The following is a 19,842-nucleotide window of genomic DNA, read 5'->3' on the forward strand; positions in this document are numbered from 1 at the left end:
TGTAAGAACTTCCTTGAGAGAATGAAATCCTAAAATAATATACTTATAAATATAATACATATACAAATATTTTGAGCTCTGTTCCATAATACCGACTTATATTATGTTTATTATGTTTCAGTAGTGAACAAAATTAAACAAAATGTAGACACTTTATTCATTTGTGTTACTTGAAATACACATAGATATTGAAGAAAATCACATTCACAGAATGCATGTTAAAGAAAAATAAGCAATTTATGCATATAAATACACACAGTGAAGGCCCTAATGTAACTGATGTTAAGACTAAATGAAAAACTGAATTTCACTGAAGTGCAGTTTTCTCTCCAAATATAAAATCAGGATTCTACATTAAGTATACATTTAAGTAATATTTTCAGGATTATAAAACATCCTTAGTCTCACATACAAAATGCTAAGACATATATTCTTCCAGCTTATGTGCAGAATAAAGCTGTAATTCAATCTGAGATTTTTGAGGCCTTCATAAACCTTAAGAGCATACAGCTTGAGCAGTTTATGAATGGCAGCAAAGCTGACAGACTGAATTACAACCCAATTATTCTGGGAGTTCATATATTGTTACTAAAAACATTCATACATATTCCTTTTTAATTAGTTACATTGGGATTCATAAAGTTAAAATTGGCTATACAGGAGCTACTCTGTTTTAGAAGGTTTCAAGAGGTACACATTTCCACAGGATCACTCAGAGTTACATCAGATAAATCCATTATACTCCCTACTGGCTAGTTTTTCAAAATACTTAGTATTATGCTATAAAATGAACTTTTGGTAAGGCTTTCAATTGCTAATTTAGAAAAGAGCAGCAGAACACAAAACCACGTTTGCCTTGCAGGTATAAACCAAAATACGTTTTGACAAGTCCGCAGAGTCTATTGAGACTCTTTCTTTACAAACCTAGGAATTACTATGCAAGATACTTCTAATGTATACAGCTTTAATTTTTTGAACCTGAATTTACTGTTTATCTAAGCTAAGGCTCCCTCTGTCTCTATCTACATGTTTGATAGTATGACCCTCAATGATCTGCTCTCTCTTTTCCTGTCCTATTCACAATCCTGCACTTGCAGTAGGCTTGCAAGTCACAAGCCTACTTGAGTAAAAAGAAATCCAGAGTCAGGAAAACACCTGAAGATGAGAAGTCTTTGTTCATTGCTTCCTGCACTAACAAGACCAGAAAAGCTGTAGCATAAGAGTTAATGAGACCATGTGATTATGAACCAGTTGGTTGAAGTCACTGGATCACTGTCTCCACGTAGATGAAGTCTTGTGAAAAAGAAATATGCACAATTCATTGTTTGAAGTATGACTTTATTCTCTGTTTTAGGAGGACCATAAAGAAGCCACGGCATTAGGACTATATTTTCATTTTTCTGACTTCTTCCATTTTTAAATGTTTACTTTTGAAATAGAATTAGCTATTGATCAACAAATCTATATAATTTGGCTAATTTATACGCATACATTAGTGATAACTTTTTACTTCCAAAAACATGCAGAACCAATATTGCTACAATGATGTAACTTTGATTTTATACCTTTTCAAAGCTTAAAAATTAGAAAAATAAACTAGTTAAGATGACACTGCTCAAACACTGGGGGTGGGGGGGGAAGAAGAGTGTCTCTAATAATTTACAATAGTGTTCAGCAAAACATAAATCTCTACTAATGAACCAGCGAAAAGAAACTTGGCAGAACCAAGTTTCATAGTCATTACATCGTGGCAGATTCCAACTACTTGATTTCCATCTTTCTCCAAGATACCACTGACACATTCAAATCTAACATGTAGGCATTTAAATAAACATTTTCTATTAAGCTAAGGACTTTCTAAAAAATATTGGGACCATAAATACTGATATATTTAACAATTTACATTGACAGTTGAACAACATCGCATTATTTTTGTTGGGTCCGTCAATACCAATTCCTTTTGCTAACCTGATCAGTCTAGAAAAAATACCAGTCACCCTCTAAAATGCTCACCTATGCTGTGTTCAGAAAAGCAGGCTATATAATGAATAATTGTTTTACCAGTTTATTACGCAGATTTTCCTTTTTATCTACTAAATGTAACCAGCAAACAGTCCAGCACATGACTGACTGCACATTGGCAGTTACTATGCATTTGCAGAGATGATGGATTTGTTCCAAGCAAAGCAGAGAACTATATTCCCTCACAGAGAAACAACAGTCTCAAAACAGATTGGAAGTCTACCCAATAAAAAACAAATAGCTTTTGAGCATCAGAAGAAGCTTGCTTTCCTACGGATCAGTTATCGTGTTTGTCACTCCCACTTCTCCTTACTAATCCCACACACTTGCTCATTTTCCCTATGATATTCACTACTGGACCAGCACACCTAGATAAAACTTACACACATACCAAGTACACAGCTGAATCCTGACAACCCAATTTTAAATTTGCTTGCTTTTCCCAAAAGGAGCAAGTAATTCAGGTCTATTTTTTCTTCCCAGCTGTTTATCTTCATGAAACTCATGGAACAACTATTTTTTGAAATTTCCATTTCACTTGCAAATATCATTGGAATTGGCCAATATATTCAAAAGAACTGGAGAAGACAGATAAATAATAATTACACACTTCTCATTTCCTTAAGTTACTAGCCAAAAAGCCCTGAACCAGAAGAGCCAGCAATTAAAGAATTGACAAGATGTCTTAGATCTATGACTCTCTCATACACTGAGAAATTTAAGTGAAATAACTGAAGTTTATATATACATATATAGACACACATATACATACACACACGTAAAAAAAAAAAAGCTTCCACGATGAATAACGTATTCTTAAAAATATGACTTCATAGATATTTCCTAGTTGCATTTGTCATTTTGGCAGCCAAAAATTCTTAAGGCTAAGAACTAAGGAAAAGTCTGAGCTTAGCATGAGCATGTATCAGTAACTTAAATCTGTTTTCCTATAAATTTAGAAGCTTCATATTATTATGTATCAATTACTATACAATTACTTCTCTTACTGCAAATTGCAAAATTCAGCCTCTACAGGTCTTCAGGAGGTAAGGATAAAGACTATTTACTAATATAAGTGAGGCCTATGTAAGGTAATGTAATGGTTTATACCACATGACAATTGTGTTCATTATTTACATTCAAGAACCTCAAAGAGCAAATTTCAATCTGTTTTCAGTCACCTTTTCCAAATACGGCATATGCATAGTTTCATTTTCTTCTAATAATGCCTATATCATTTTAATAACAATTCAAGTTTTATCATTATCTAGGTTTCATTTGGATTTTGTCTCAGAGAAATACATACACATAAAAGAATACTCAGGTTTATGCTTTGACTTTACCGCCATGTTGAACTTAGCCAACTAAATATATATTTATACATATATGTAATGGTGGCATGATCTAACAGAGGTGCAACCCAATTATTATTAAAAAATTAAAGGCAAATACAAGCTCTCAGCATCTCTACAAAGTAACATACCTCTCTTTAGATGCCTAAATGAAGCTTTAATCATCTACTTCCAGACACCAATTTTGAGAACCTTGGCAGCTATTTCTTTTCCATTTGAGACCACAAAAACATTGTTGAACACAAATTTCCTAATGTGTAGCCTACTGCTTGCACAAGAAACAACCGCCAGCTAAGATCGCTACTGAGGCAAAAACAAAAATCTCACTCTTTCAAAAGTATTAGTTCAACTCTAAACTACATAAAACGTGTTTTGTGCATATACGAATGGCTATAAACTGTATCAAATAGATCAGGTAAGTTTAGGAGAGGGAAACACTTTCTTCTAAAGTAGAAATGACAAATTTAGAAAAATCCAGTTCTCCTCATTAAGGCAGTAAGTACACTTTACAGATTTAAAGAATCATAATCGTTCCTTCTGGTCTCCTACACAAAACTGATCATGCACATTCTCCCCGAAAGTAGTTTCTCCATAAAATCTGTACCTTCAGTTTGAGCTACAAAATAGCTTTCAGAAAGATGACCCCCCCTCCTTTTTAAAAAGATGTGAAGAGATTTTATACCATGTTCCCCCAAAAAGAATTTTTTGTAATACTTACTGTCAATTTTTAAAAACCTCTATTTCTTGTCTGCTGTTAGCCTGTTTTTCTTCCAACAACTAGATCTTAGTCCTTTCTCTGTTAAATAAAAAAACCTGTCCAAAACTACTTCCCCAAATAAATACTTTTTTCAAGACAAAAAGATAGCTTTTCACCTCTTAAATAGACCGAGTTTCTCACCTTCTTTGAAGTATGCGCACCCAAACCGAAAGTAAGACTTCAGTTTAATATTCTTCTTGCTTGTGTTTCATAATCCCTGTAATCCCTTCATAAACCCAAGGACCATGTCTGCCTTCTCATATTAATAATCTCACATGCCTGTTAATGTCTAAATTTGTCAGTGTTCTTAATTACAAGATGCTGCTGAATGTCGTGATCCACACTCCTTCCTTGAAAGATCCACCTTGGCTTTAGCTTTGTTTACAGAAAAGTTACTGAATTAACATTTTTGTAATCCTTAACAGGAGAAGAGGTGTGTTTCAAGTGAGGATGGACATGTTATGCAGTGGTTCAACCATAGTATCTGTGTGTGAAGACCAGGGACTACAGCATACCAGGCCTACTTGTCTGCCTTCATTGCACATCACATTCAAGGTCTCAAACAGATTCTTCTTTGTTTGCCTAAGCACTTTTTTCGGGAAAAACATTTCATCATATGAGCAACTTTGAAAAGATGAGCAGTCAAGTAAAAATAAGCAATGGGACTGATCCCCTGCTGGAAGTTAAATATATACTTGCACACTTTGCCAGGTCAGGAATGAAGTGCTAAACCACTGAGAGATGGAGTCCCAGCCAAACAGGTTAGATATTTGGATTTTTATTGTGCTGGAAAAGAAAGCTATGAGAACATGAAAATGAAAAACTTTTTACTCTGACACCCAACTGCTGAATGCTCAGATAACTCAAGCTTCTCCACACAATAAGCAAACAGGAGAAGGTATAAGAGGAAAAAAGTGGAACAGAAAAGATATGCATTAGAAGAAAAAGTCAGAGATGAATACATTCTGGGTTAGTATTTCTGACATCCAACAATTATCAATTTCAGTAAAAATACAGCAAAAGCTTTATAGGTGACATTTACAACTGTTTGGTGATAAATCTCTCAAAGTATTGCAGAGAGGGATTATGAATATTCCAGACGCTGCCATAACAGAGAACTCAGAGATAGCCAGGAAAGGAGGATAAAGGTAAGCTTTCCTACTTGTACTCCTCATAAACCTAGCATACAAGAGATTCTCTTATTTCAAAAGGAGATATGTTTTATCATTGGATACACTCTATCTTTTATGGTATCTGATTGCTCAATGTGCTAAGTGTTGGAATTATTACTGCCAGAACGTTATACAATTGCTTTGTAGAACAAGGATACTTTACAGATATGCTGTTCAATCATCAAAAAATATAGACAAGTCCATAAGGTCCTAAACCTTTGATCACATTTATTCCTCTTAAAGTAGCAGAGGGGGGAGAAAAAAAAAAAAAGCAATGAAGCAATGCAGAGCCACCAAAAAACTGTATTGGATGCGCAACAGAATAAACCTTAAGAGCACTCTGAAAGGATAGCTAGGAGGAGATACACCAATCCAGTATTTTCTAATCTTGGATAGCTACTTAAAACATACTAAAGCGTAGTGAGAATTAACATGAGATTTTGTTCACATCTGGGTATGACTGTATGATAGATTATTTTTGAAAATCATAATAGTAAAATCCCTGAATACACACTGAGTGTAGTATAAATATGCTGTTGTTACTCTTGCACTAATTTATGTTTTAAAAGTGTTTTATATAAAAAATATTTAAGAATTCTCAGGAAAAAGTGGGGGTTTTTTAATAGAACCAGCAAATGAATAACATATTCCCTAAAGCAAAATCCACCTTTTTCACATACATACACTCCAAAGTTACTAGCATCTCTGATGATAAAAGCTTACATGAATTTTTAACCATTAAGATATAGTTCTCTCCAAAATGTTTCTGCTTAATCATTAAGTTGCAACATAATTCATGTTTCCAGTTACATGAAGATGATGCAATTTAAATCCATGCAAGATGATCAAACAAAACTCAGTGAAATGAAAAACAGTTTTAAAGATGGTTGTGTATGTCACATAATATCTCAGCGTGCACATGCACACACACAAAATCACGTAATGTTGAAAAGCCTAACTCAAATCACTTATCCACCTCTTTGACTGATATCCAGGCTCTAATTTGTAATTTTCAGCACATTTTAAATGCTTTTTAGTGTCTAGCCTAATCATCTTTTGTGGTTCAGATTCAGGCATTAACAAGGCCGCTTCTATTATGAAACCAACAAAACAATAAAAATAAAAACTTGGAATATAAATCATCAAAATCCCCTTTTACAAAACCTACCACTTACACAGAATAGGTTGTTAAAAAGCACAGAAATGTGGAGAACACTTTTTTCTCTTACAAAACAAGACTGAAGTGCAGATCCTACATTATCAAAAGCTCAAGACAGAGGCTGCAGTAAGGGAACCAGACTGGTGGTAATCAATTCTAGTTTGAACATCGCTACATTTATCATTTTTTTTCTGAGCCTTTTTTGGTCAATTATGCACAAAGGTGTAAGTGTGTCAGTTATCATCCATTTTTTCATTAATAGCTATATTTTTCTAACTATTTTCCATCACAGTAGTTGCTTCTATGGCAACACATTCTCTAACATTCATTCTTTGAGAGTGACCACACTATTGCAAGTGAAAGGCAATTGAACAGAGCAGCCTACATCTGTCCCCTATTTTCCGTTAGGAAAGTGTGTAGGTAATTGGCCAACTAGTTTGATTGCCAACTATTTCAATATTAAAAAATATTTGCATCTATGACCAGTCAAGAGTAATACATACAATTTAAGAGAAGGAGCAGCAGGTGACATATGTTGAAATGCTCTCCGTGCAGTTCTTTTTTTAAAAAATGCTATAGCAATACTTGATTATAGCATTGCTGTTTTTATACCACCAGATGTTATGTATTGGGGTAATACCATCAGTTACAACTACTTATTTCTGGAAAGGTTTGGGGTTTTGCTGGTCGGGCGGTATTTTTACTTTTTAAAAATATTTGGTTTGTATGCTGTCTGCTTCGCTCCTTCTCCCAGCAGCTTTGTAATTCAGTGGATAATTCCAACCAATCTTTTTAACAGAAGGTTGGAGTTTCCCCCAAAATACTAATTATAGACAAGTTTTACATCCAATAGAAGAAAAAACTCCTTGCAAGTGTCCTGTAAAAAGAAAACAGAGCTGAACTTTACTGAAAGCCAGAAAATGCAATATAGAAGGAGAACCCTCCAATATGGAAGGAGAATTTTTATTAGCCAACAGAGGATCTAGCCTTAAGAAAAATGCCACAGAAAAACAAAGTTTATTAGTTCTGCTTCTCCTGCATATACTTGTGAATCCTTGGGTTTTGGCTTGTTTGTTTTGTTGGATAATTTGAAAGGGGAATGGCAATGGGAAGGAAATTATACACATATTCTGTTAATTTAATGAGGTTTTCTTTTAACCAAACTATGCTTATGTGAGAGTTTTTTAAAGCAACTAGTCTCCCAGTGTTCACTTACAGATGCATAAACATGTATGTATTGAACAAATCATCTAAATCTTTGGATGACTAAGAAAACTGTGTGTGTTTGGGAAAATTAACGCTAAGCATGTGCAAGAGTCTCTTCAACTGAAAGTCTGAAAGAATAATTGCTGTGGCATGCTTAGGAGACTGATCCCTCAACCCCTGCCATGCCAAACCCATTATCACCCCAAAGGGGATAATAACTGTCATGCCTAGTCTCAAGCACGAGTACGTTTGTTAGTGCACTGACTGATACAGAAAATAAGGTCTAGCATAAGAGATGTTTCACACTAAAATGTGCTAATGAATCAAAGCGACAGGAGAGAGTTTTAACCTTCACGGAGCCAAGGAGTTGTTTGCTAACTAGTCAAGTAGAGGAAATAACAGTCTAACAAAGAAATATTTGTACACCCAAAGAAGTAAAACAAAGCTTTCTTTCCAGTTCAGAAAAATAGCTTGACAATCATCTGCATAAGGAGGAAACATGATTAGTTTCAAGCTGAAAGCTAAAATACATATATATGCACACACATATATACACACACACATATATACACACACACACATATATACACACACACACACACATATATATATAAGTGTATATATATATATATATATATGCACCTGGGCACCTTGGAAGCCATCAAAGGAGGGGACTGGGAACAAGAGCTAACCAGTCACACCAAAAGGAGAGCTCTAGTGAATGAACTTGCTGTCATCTGTGAGCTCTTGGGTTTAGGCTCTGCTAAAGACTACCCCGAAAGGTAAAAGGCAAGTACAAAGACTGAAATTGAGACTGGCAGCAGACAGCAGTTGAACAGGGTAAGGGCAATGTTTCACAATCTATACCTCTGCTGCACACATGACACTGTACATTGGACAGCAGTGGGTACAGGCAAATTTGTAACAAGATTTCAAAGAACATTAGTAGTATTTCCAGACATTGTAAATAATAGTGAATAATACTATTTTTATTAAAAACAGATTCATGTTCAACATAGTATTGTTTTGAAACTCACATTCCCTTTCACGCACAAAAAGATGCGATTTTCCAATACCTGCTACTTTAGCATTTCACTTAACACATTCAGTACCTTCTTGTTGCTCTAGAGTTTTTTGGAGGGTTTTTTTGGTTTTTTTGTTTTTTTGTTTTTAAGAAAAAAACCCCTGGGAAACTTAGGAGCAACTATACGCGTAGCACATTAGTGACTTGCAGCAATTATATGTAGAGTATTAGTGACTCATAAACAAGCATTCAGCCCAACACATCCTGAATAGAGTACACACACAGAGCAGACCTTGTAAGTCCCAGAGGCACATTTTCTGCATATATTTTCTGTTCAAGGAACCTAACCAAAACATGGCAAGCCTAAACATAAAACTTTCACCTGGCATGAGGTAGAGAGGCACATTTATACCTTTCATATAAGAGTAAAAAATACTTTTGAAAGCAACTATAAGAAGAGATTTAGATCTCTTCTAGGAAGTCTTTCTCACCTAGAAATATTTCTAGGTGTCTTATTGGCCATATAATATTCAGAATACACTTCAGATTAAAAGACGCTACATCCTTCGATATCCTTAAAACTAGTCCAAAAATGAGTAATAAACATCAGGAATAAAATCCTGCTCTACAAAGATTACGGGATGACTAAGCCTTTTTCCACCAGGAAAGCAGACAATAGCAATTCTGTGATTCCACAAACTCCAGGCAGTTCTTCCAGCCCTTAATTTCATATTCATTCTAACACTACACACTTTGTGGTACCCCACAGATATTCTCAGTGCTTACTTCCTGCAAGTCAGTACTGTCCTCTCTACAACCACCTTGTTTTTTAGACAGATTATACAGTATGGGAAAGAATTAAAAAATTAATCTATTATTATGTGATTATGTCGTTGAAGTCTACACCAGTGTCATTTAGCTATTTCCCTTTTTAAGTTATAATTAGAGAATCTGAGGTCTTAGAGTTGCTAAGATTATAACGTTATGGCAAAAATACATAAAACAATAACAAATACAATAAAAATATATAACTTGGAATGTTTTAGCACAGTGCAAGTACATGTGCAAGAAAAATAATGTGCAACCTGTAAAGAGAGAAGAAAAGAGTAGCTCTGGAATGTAGTCCATGCCATATGAGGGATAACGGTTTCATTTTAGCGAAAGTTGAAAAATCCCAAAGCACCACCAATTCAGCAATAACTTTAAATGATCCTGTAAACAGCAATGGAGGAAAAGACCTAGATAACAGGAGGCATATTTAAGAATTGAATCCCTTCTCCCTGTAATGACAGTTGTGTTCCTGCTTTTTTTAAAAAAAACCTCTGCTATGAGTCAGGAACAAAACGAAGTAACAGTTACTTGGATATTTTCTGCTAACCAAAACCACACTTTTCAGTCTTCAAGGGATCATCTGTCCCTGAGACAACCGCTTTGCTAAGGCTAGCCCATAAGTTATTGATGTTGATGGAGGTGGGGGAGTGATTCCATTTGTGCCTGTGATGGGCAATGTAGGTTTATCAAAGAAAACAGTCAATCCCGAACACCTTTACAGACAGAATGCTCTCTGAAAACTTGACCTGGACAAGCAGAATAACTACTACAGGAACTGCTGCTTGCAGCTCAGTCTCAGTAACGGATTTGTTAATGATAATCATCTTACTCAGATGAACCTTCCATTGTGGTTTACATGTGTGGGGGATCTCTGCATTATCTGTGCTAATAAAACATTAATCAAGGGCCAAATTTACAGCAGGCACTTTATAAGTGAGGTCAACACAGGTCAGCCTCACATAATAGGAAACAACTTCAGGCTAGATCTTAACACTGTAACTGAACACCCTTGTTACTTTACCTTGGCCCCTGGGATCAAGACTGGTAGCAAAATGTTTTTTTCTGCCTCAGAACGGTGTTTCCCCTACCATAAACCCAAATACAACCATTAAAATGGTCATTACTTTGGCCTATCTTGACAATATCTATACATTTTGGAAGAAAAAAAATCTGTAATAGCTACTCTCCCCAGTCCTAAAATGTTAAAAAGATATTTATATAGCATTTTAGTTTATGTGATATATCTCAGCAATGCTCAAAAAAAACCTTCTGTTTTTCATTCAGTAGCTATCCCAATCCTGTAAAATTGATTTTCTATTGAGATCCTTACTAGCTTAACTTACTTACTAACAGAATTTCAGTTTAGAAAATGGCTTTTCTTATAATGCTCCTTAGCTAACTCATTAAGACATCTTCAAAAAATCCTTTAGGAAAAGTAAACATTGCTCTTAGTCTGCCTCAACAATCAATTCCTAATGAAGAAAATATTGATGGTTCTGAGTAGTCACTACAAGTCAAAGAGCGTGGCCTCATCACCCGCTCTGTCATTTTCCGTAAGTCCCAGTAAAATACACACATATCATTACTGACAGAACACTTAACTGAACTGGTAATATTAACAGAATTTTTTAGTATCTTCAAAGTAAAGCTCTTTCTTTCTATTTTATGAGGTAAATTGGAAATAAATGAGCAAACCAAAACCTAATTTTTGAGATAAAGGCTTATCTGACAGTTTCTGGTTAAAATCCCTTCCAAATATCAATTCCCCTCCTCCAGAGATTAGCTGAATATAAATTATAGTATCAATGTTAACCAGTGCATGAGGACAGAAAGAAAGAAAATCCACGACATGCTCATAAGTGAAATATTTAATCGTACTAAAAAGCATCCACATTCTGAAAAATGTCATAATTAATACTGAAACTAAACAAAAGTACTAAAGAATGTGAATATAAGCTCGTAAAACTCAAAGGAATTGACACACAAAGAGAACTACAATCAGGATCAATAATATAAGAAAAAGAAAAATTATTTAAATCTCAAGCCACACAACTTTCTGAAAGCTTGGACAGAAGAGCTATCAAATATTGACTTACCTTCCCTCATTGACAAGCTCAATAAAGGCAAGGCCAGCGTTCTTTTGTATAGAGTTCTGCCACTCCTGGAAAAACAAAAGAAAACTAGTTGTATGAAAAGAAGAAAAATGAGGAAAAAAACAGTCAGCTATTAAGCTATGCATTTTCTTTTCAGTTCTGGCAACTTATACCACCCTCAGCAAAACTATAAAGCACTTATCAGGCTAATTGGTAAGAAAACAACGCCAGCATGAAGAAACAACACATTATTATTCACTCAAAATTACTTATATTCTTTGCAGGGGAGAAGAAAATACAAAAACAACCTACAAATGACCACATCTTTTTCTTTCCCTATGTTATGCACTAATTTTGAAATTACTCTGATTCACACTCTGCCTTAATGAACCTTGGAAAAGCTTGAAATAACCCTTCCATACTAATGCAAGGCTCATTGTTTAGATATAGATATTTTTGGCAGCTCAAAGTTTTATTTTGCAGTTATACTGGTAATCTTCTCAAGCATCATACAGCCACCTCTTCTCCAAAAATCTACTTTATCAAAGGAACTCTGGCACACAACCAATCTAGATGACCTATCATTGTGGTTTGCTTCCCCCTTTGAAAGCTCAGGAGAAAGGAGAATTGGCCCACAAAAACACAAATCAAGATTTTTAATCCCACACTCAATAGGAACAAGTTAATAGAGCTAAAAATTAAGAGCAGCAAATGTGTGAACATTGCATTTTGGGGGAAAGGTGGAGTCATTTAGATAGAACAGGCCAAATACAACTCTTCGTTTAAATCAGTCCTAACTGTTTTTGTTTTCCTTCTACAATAACTAAAGCATTTTTCTTAATAAAAAACAATAAACAATGTTTCCATGTCAGACAGCTGCCTTAGTTTTGTATGCTTCTCCACATTAGCTTTCCTGATTTTTCAGTCTTTATAGTATGAAATAATAATCCCAGTGATCATTCACATCAGCACTTCTATCAATGTGGTTCTTCTTAAAAACCCTGTCAGCTCCAAAATAGGCAAAAAATGCAAAACTGCAAATACTTCCTAAAATCACTTTCAGATTTCTAAACGCAGGAGTTTTTAGTTTCCTTTATCAAGACAGCAGGTTCTTTGCCGCTCAGTTTTGCAAACTACATTACCTCTCTCAGTCAGTGACACAAAGGTCTGATCTCACATGTACATGCACACAAAAGTCAACAGTATGGTGTTGGTTTTTTATGATATAATTCCCTTACCCCCAAAAAAAGATTTCCAGATTTCACACACCAGAAAGGGATTACAACTCTGATCTCTCAAGGTTTTAAATGTCCCAGGCCCAACATTCTTTTATCACTTTTAAGCTGCAAGAATTACAATTTTGAAGCAGTCAGAATTAAGAATAGAATAATTGGAATTGTGGTGTATTATTCCTCATGAATTATAAATATTTCATTACTTTTTATATAACTGGTTTATATGCATTATTAGGCAAGCAACATTCTAAATATGTCAGCTATGTTCCATTTACATATTGTGACATATGACTTTTTTTTTTTTTTTGGAGGCTACAAGGGTCATTGGCTCTCACTGCTACATGCCTTAATATTTCTCCCACCATCGTTCCTCCAGCTCTCCCCTATTATCTTCTTATTGCCACCATAATGCGGCTTAAAGACACTCTGTAAGAAGGCTGAAATAGCATTGAGAAGCATTTATTTTTATTAGAAAATACCTTTTGTGTCCTAATATTTTAAACAAAATAATCTATGCCACTAATACTCAGAATTGTATTTTAATGTAAATCAAGATGTAAATATTTAACTTTGTATAATAATTAATTCTCTGTAAGCTTAAATGCGTGAAAACTCAAGAAAAGCAAAATAATTTTCTTCTATTTATGACGTCTTCCTTCTGTTGCTCTATGCTAGTAATGTATCTGTCTGCTCTTTACCAGCACTCACTACAGTACTTCAAAATTTAATTGGTGAAGATGGAGTTTGCCAAAAGTGAAAAGAAAGTGCATTTATCATGATACTTTTCAGCATTTTTCTCTACATCACAGACATCAAAGAAGGTGTTAGTCTAAACAATTTCATAAATCACAGCTGAACACACCCTAAAGCTAGTTTTAATAGTTGAAAGAAAAAACTAATGGTCATCATCTTTCATGATCCATTCAGTATTTCCCCACAGTATATGTTGCCTCTCAAACAATTACACTCGGTATGCATATTGCATTATTGTATCAACATCTTAGTTATCCATCTCCCAAAGGTATTAGGGAAAAACATGTTAAAAGCCTCAAACTCAACCACTAATGCAACTAAATAACTACAAAACACATTGCAGCACTTTCCTAAGGAAGGACTGTAAGGGAAGATCAACAAAGCTAATTATTTCATACCTGTTCCAAGCTGTACTTAATTGACCATTGTTTCCTATGGCTATAAATGTTTAGTATCTGAGAGACAATCTCCTTTTAATGCTTTTGATCAATGTACAGTGTATAGTGAAATGGGAAAAACCTAGAAGCACCAAACACTATTACAAGTGGCTACAACGAAAAATAAGCATTGCAAGAAGACAAATAAGAAATCACACTATGTTCAAATACTTCGTCTGATGTGAAAATTTCTTAGCTCATTATTATTTCACCTACTCCTTAATGGAATCTGTAAACCCTTTCATAAGCACTTTAGATACAATGCAAGTACTATATCCTTTCCTGAAATGGTGTTTTAAGCCTGATCTGAATTATAATTCCATATGGAGTAACATACTGCATTTCTCATAGCTTTAGCACAACTCTCCCAGAAGCAAAATTATATCCCAATCCTTGATAGCACCAACTTTATATCATCAGCAAGTTTCATTAACACACTCTCATTGCGTACACAAAGATCATTAAATGAAAACATTAAACAGTACTGGTCTTAAAACCACCTTTTCAGAAACTAATAATCTCCCTCCAGCTTTATATTATGAGCTAGTGTTGCTCCATTTGAGTCTTTTTTTTTTTAAATCTATTTTACAGTTTGGGGTTTGTTTATTTTTCTAATTCATCTCAACTAATGATCAGTCATATGACAGTACCAAATGCTCCACGAAAACTCATATAAATTACTACCACACTTCCTTTGTCTGGGAAATAAATCTTGGCCAAAGAAAGCAACCAAATCAGTCTAGCAAAAAAATCTCCAGTAATTTTGTGTTCCATTTGATTTTATTTTTGCTACATCTGCACGAATACTTATTTCAGTTTTCAAATATATTTAAAAGCCTTTCATACTACAGAGGTCAGCTTATGTGGTATAAATTGATCCACTTTTTTACTTTCTTAAAAATAAGCACATATGGCATTATTACACATTTTTTTAAAAAATTCTGCATTGACCTCTGCATTTTCAGGTGCCAAATCATCACTTGTTTCTTCCATTTGTTGTTGGCTCCCTACTCGTTCCTAATATCCTTGTTCAGAGGCAATCCTTAAGCAGGTTGTTATTTACCCAGACTGGCCTGAAAACCTCTTCTACATGGAGCAGCTAGTAGGAGCCAGCTTCAAAACAAACAAATTGAGGTGGTTCTTCACACAATGGATTATACACCAGCGGATCACAATCACCAAAGGATGTTGTGATGACTGAAAGTTCAACAGAATCAAGAGAGGACTGCCCAAGTTCACAAAAGGAAAATTCACTACTATTTATTCAATGTACAGAAACTACATCCAATTCAGGAAATACCTCAACTTGAAAATAACTGGAAGAATACTCATGAAAAAGTATCATATATGCTTGTCCTATTTTACTCTTCCTGTGCTTCTCTGTGTCTAAAGTCAAAGACAGGAGAGGTGGTCCCTTTATCTAACCCAATATAGCCATTCCTAAACTCTAAGCACTCAAATGCCTCAAAACTCAAACAAATGTCAAGAAAATTTTGTTGATAAATATTTTTGTTGGTTTGTGGTTTGTAGTGCTTGCATGTGTGCAGTGAATGTATATATCTTCATCTTCATACTTCAAGGAAAGAAATATAACCATATTTCAAACAATTAACCAAAAAATCTATATTCTTGAAACTGTATAAAAACATTTGCATACCTAATTCATCAACTGGACTAATTCCTAAACAAAAAAAAATATGTATTTTGACCAGAATATTCAAAAAAAATTTCCAATAGACAAAGACTGCTCTATTTTAAACCAGAAAGCTGTACTGCCACTTTTATTTATAGGTCTCATACAAGGTTATATATACACACATACATACCCCTTATTTAATTCACCTGACAAGCTTATTAAAAATCCTTTTAACAAGGTTAACATATTCCAAAACTAAGAATTATATCTAATATTTGAAATTCACATTCGTAAGTAAGAAAAAAAAAAAGATAGCAAGTTCTTTGATAATCCATCCTTCTCATAAAGCTGGTGGAGTTTCAATAATTTATTCTGATTACAAAACAAATGAGAAGGATGACTTCAGTATTGACAACTAGAATAGAGCACTAAGGAGCAGGATGGGAAAATGTGTGAACATATGACTAAGAGACATATTATATCCTAGGCTAAAGGTCAAATCTGCACGAAAAACTTGCTTATAGAGAGATATACTAATCTTTAAGTGCCTAAAGCAAACTATCAAGAACTTTTCAGCAGTGTTTGCACTTGGTGTCACCACTCTCTCAGCACCACATCTACTACAGGCTTGAACAAATGCTGCAATAAAGAACATTTAGCTAAAAATAGATTATCTCAGCTGGGTTCTTCATAATTAAAAAAAAATTTACTCCATGTTAAGCAGAACATCTGCAAACAGAAATAATTTTCAGAGAGCTGAAGCACACTATAATTATTTTAGAATACAAAGTTCCATTGAAAAATATGAAAAACCTGACATGGAATTATGGAAAATCATGCCTACAAATTCTATGCTCTGTTTTAATATCAAAATTGGCATGTAATAAGTAATGTACAAAAGAGCAAAATTATGTAAGGATGTGACATTGAAATACAAGAGTGACAAGAAAAAACATTTGGAGAAAATCTTATTCTGCATATACGCAAGCATATCTGAACCCTCAAATAAAAATAAAAAAGTAACAGAGGATCTATCAGAAATTGATTTATAAAAAATAATTTCATGAACAGAATTCTACATGTTCCTTTACATACACCAAAGTATGTCCTTGTTGCTAAATCTTGAAAATTACAGGGGAAAAAAGACAGCCTGCAAAAATATTTACTACTATCATGAGAATGCAGAACATTTTTATTGAGAGAAATCTGATCAAGTAAAAGTTTGGATTTATAGGAATTACACAATAGGATGCTACTCCATCCTAAATAATAGGTTGACTGTGAAAACTTTAATGCAGCATCAACCTAACAAAGTCAAGCTCACTAATCAATACAGAGGTTTTGATTTCAATAAGGGTGATAAAAGTTACTCTAACCCTAGCCAACTACAAGCTCTCAACAGATGATCATCATTAGGCCTCTATCAGGGTTCCACATACTCAGCCTGTACAAATGTGTCCTATTAGTGCATGGTCTGTCTGTTTGGCAACTCCACTCTTAAGACAAATGGCAGCTGCTGCCCTTCAAGGTCTGAAGTCAAGTCCTTAGGGAATCCAAAAACCCAACTGCAAAAAGCAAGGCCTGTTCATTAGAGACTGCTCCAGGGGAAACTTGCAAGGCTGCCATTAGAACTATATAAAAGAGCTAATTATTTTTATAAGACTTTAAAACTATCAAATGCACTCAGTTACAACAAAAAGTATTTACTGCTGGCATTCCATTAAAAAGATGTTGCTTTTTGTCAAAAAATCAGTTAGTGAGAGTACACAAATAAAGTCTTTGTATTAAAAATTTTAATGAGTGTTATAGAAGAAAGTTGTGTAGAAATTAACTAGATGAGATAGAAATTTTTTCAAGTGGAAGCGTATCACCAAGATTACTGAGGTGTGGAAATATTCAAATACACTTAAATACAAACTAACTAATGAACTATAAAGATAGGCTGAGATAGCGTGTGTGATTTTCTGTCCCCGAAAAGGACAAGAAATTTGAGAAACAAATGAGTTCAATGCAGCAAAACTGACTGAGAACTCATAACATTCTTCACTTCTTCCAAACCTTTACTGTTAACTAATGGCTAAAAATGCTGATGAAGTACTCTAATGTATTGATAAACCAGTTAACAAGGCACATGACCCAGCTGATACCAAACACCAAGACTGAGCAGAAAAACAGAAAGCCAAGAGTGAAGTGTTTAAGTATTTTTCCTTCAATAAGACATAGAAACAAAGGTCATAATAACGATAGTTACTTTCATAGAATGTACTCTGGGGAAGAGTTGGAATGCTATTTTTTTATTCATGATATTCACAACCACATAATTGTTTACTATTTTAAGTATGAAACAGAATCAGTTTCTTGCACTGAAATATTTTTCCAGCTGCATAGCATGACAACACTATTTGTATTGAATTCTAATGGTAAAACAGATCACTCCTACAGAACATTTATTACATGGTATTTATTACAAATCTTTAAAAAGTGCTGTATGAAATTCATTAGTGTTCTTTAATCATTTCTTGGATCAACATGCACATTAGCTTCCGACAGCCTAATTCAAAAAAGCAATTACAACCCTAGTCCTTATGTAAAACGACGACAGAAAGCAACTATGTTAAACCAGTTTAAAAGAATGAAAATGTAAAGAAAACAGATTAGGAATGATTTATATCAATGCCTAGTGCTGAAGTTAATTACAACTAACCCAATAAAATAGTGCCTTTATTATTGTACAACAAGTAATAACCTTAGACGCAGAAAACAGAACTCTTTGCTGACTTTTGCATGCTCAATTCCACAGCACACTACATTAAGAATTAAACAAGTAGTAAATAAGCCATACAGAAACATCAGTTTTTTAACTAAAAACAGAAGACTCCCCTGCTGTTTAACCATTTGGGGTATTCCATGTGAACAGAGCTTCCTATAAACTAGTATTATGTTGTTATGTGGTAAATGCCTTAAATTACCTTATAATGAGAGTTTAATTTCAACGCTTAAAGTTTGAGTTCAAGTCACAGCAAGTTTTTATAGATTCTGAAAATAAATTATACACATGTAGAGCTGGATTAATATGCATACTGAAATACCAGGCTGTTCAGTGAAACATTAAATAAAACCTCTCAGGACAATGCACTTAATGCTATGAGATTATTTTAGAAGTGACAAGACTACTGTCTTCTCTTCCACTGCAGAAATCTATCATGAAATATACAGTATTATGAAAGACATTGTACATAAAATATTACAGCACATACAATGCTTAACCATTACACACATCCACAAAATCTTGCAACAAATACTGCAGTTGTCATAATTCAGTGATACCAAATATTCTTAAAACAGAATTTTAGTAATAAAAACAACCAAAATCACTTCATCGGAATTTTCATATAAAATTATGAAAATATAACTAACCACATAAATACAATATGATGAGTAACAAATATCAAAGCACAAGCTGCCTATCATCAAAATTCCTAAATTTTTATTTTTATACTTTGTTTCAAAAAGTATGAATATGCATAAGAAAAACACTTATTACATGCCATATATACTGATCTAACGCATGACTTGATGAGTAAATTATATCCCCAGAACCAACGTTACAGAGCAACAAACTGTAGAATGGGGAAAACTGAAAGAGTAATCACTGATTTCAGGTTCTCTAACCATCAGCTGTTGTCAATACTGAGATGAAGGACCGTAGCTAGAGAAAGAATAGAAACAAATCTTGAAGACACAAAGTACCAAACAATTCCGTAAATATGTAGAAATGGGAAGCAAGAAAATAAGTTCAAGGAAGTGAGTCAGAAAAACAAAAGTGAGGAAAAGTGACAACACAAGATGAACAAAAGAAAAAGATGTGAATAATCAAGTGTCGGTGGTAGCATCATTTTTTTTCAGAATCAAAAGCAAACCGAGGAATAGCAAGAATATAAAAAGACAACTGCTTCTTGATTTCAGTACTTTATTGCTTGACAGTGAATTTGATTTTTGAGTTTTAGTAAAACCAATGCACAGGGGAAAAAAAATGTCTCCCAAGGTAGACGGCTAATTACAAGGACAAGAAAATCCCAACATCATTACTGCTGCATAGTTGCACTAGTAGCGACGGACTGAACCCACCGACAGCAACATTTATCACCACCACTAAAACAACAGC

General features: G+C 34.2%; 1 protein-coding gene across 4 annotated transcripts in view; it reads right to left on the reverse strand.

Annotated features, from left to right (window-relative positions):
* LRBA (LPS responsive beige-like anchor protein) overlaps window positions 1-19,842 on the reverse strand; it is a 417,031-nt gene that overhangs the window by 264,130 nt on the left and 133,059 nt on the right. For all 4 annotated transcript variants that reach the window (XM_064510803.1, XM_064510804.1, XM_064510805.1 and 1 more), the window contains exon 35: window positions 11,620-11,684. In XM_064510803.1, the coding sequence (XP_064366873.1) occupies window positions 11,620-11,684 (65 nt within the window). The remainder of the gene's footprint in view (window positions 1-11,619; window positions 11,685-19,842) is intronic.

Source organism: Dromaius novaehollandiae, chromosome 4, assembly GCF_036370855.1.
Source record: "Dromaius novaehollandiae isolate bDroNov1 chromosome 4, bDroNov1.hap1, whole genome shotgun sequence".
NCBI classification, from domain to species: domain Eukaryota; kingdom Metazoa; phylum Chordata; class Aves; order Casuariiformes; family Dromaiidae; genus Dromaius; species Dromaius novaehollandiae.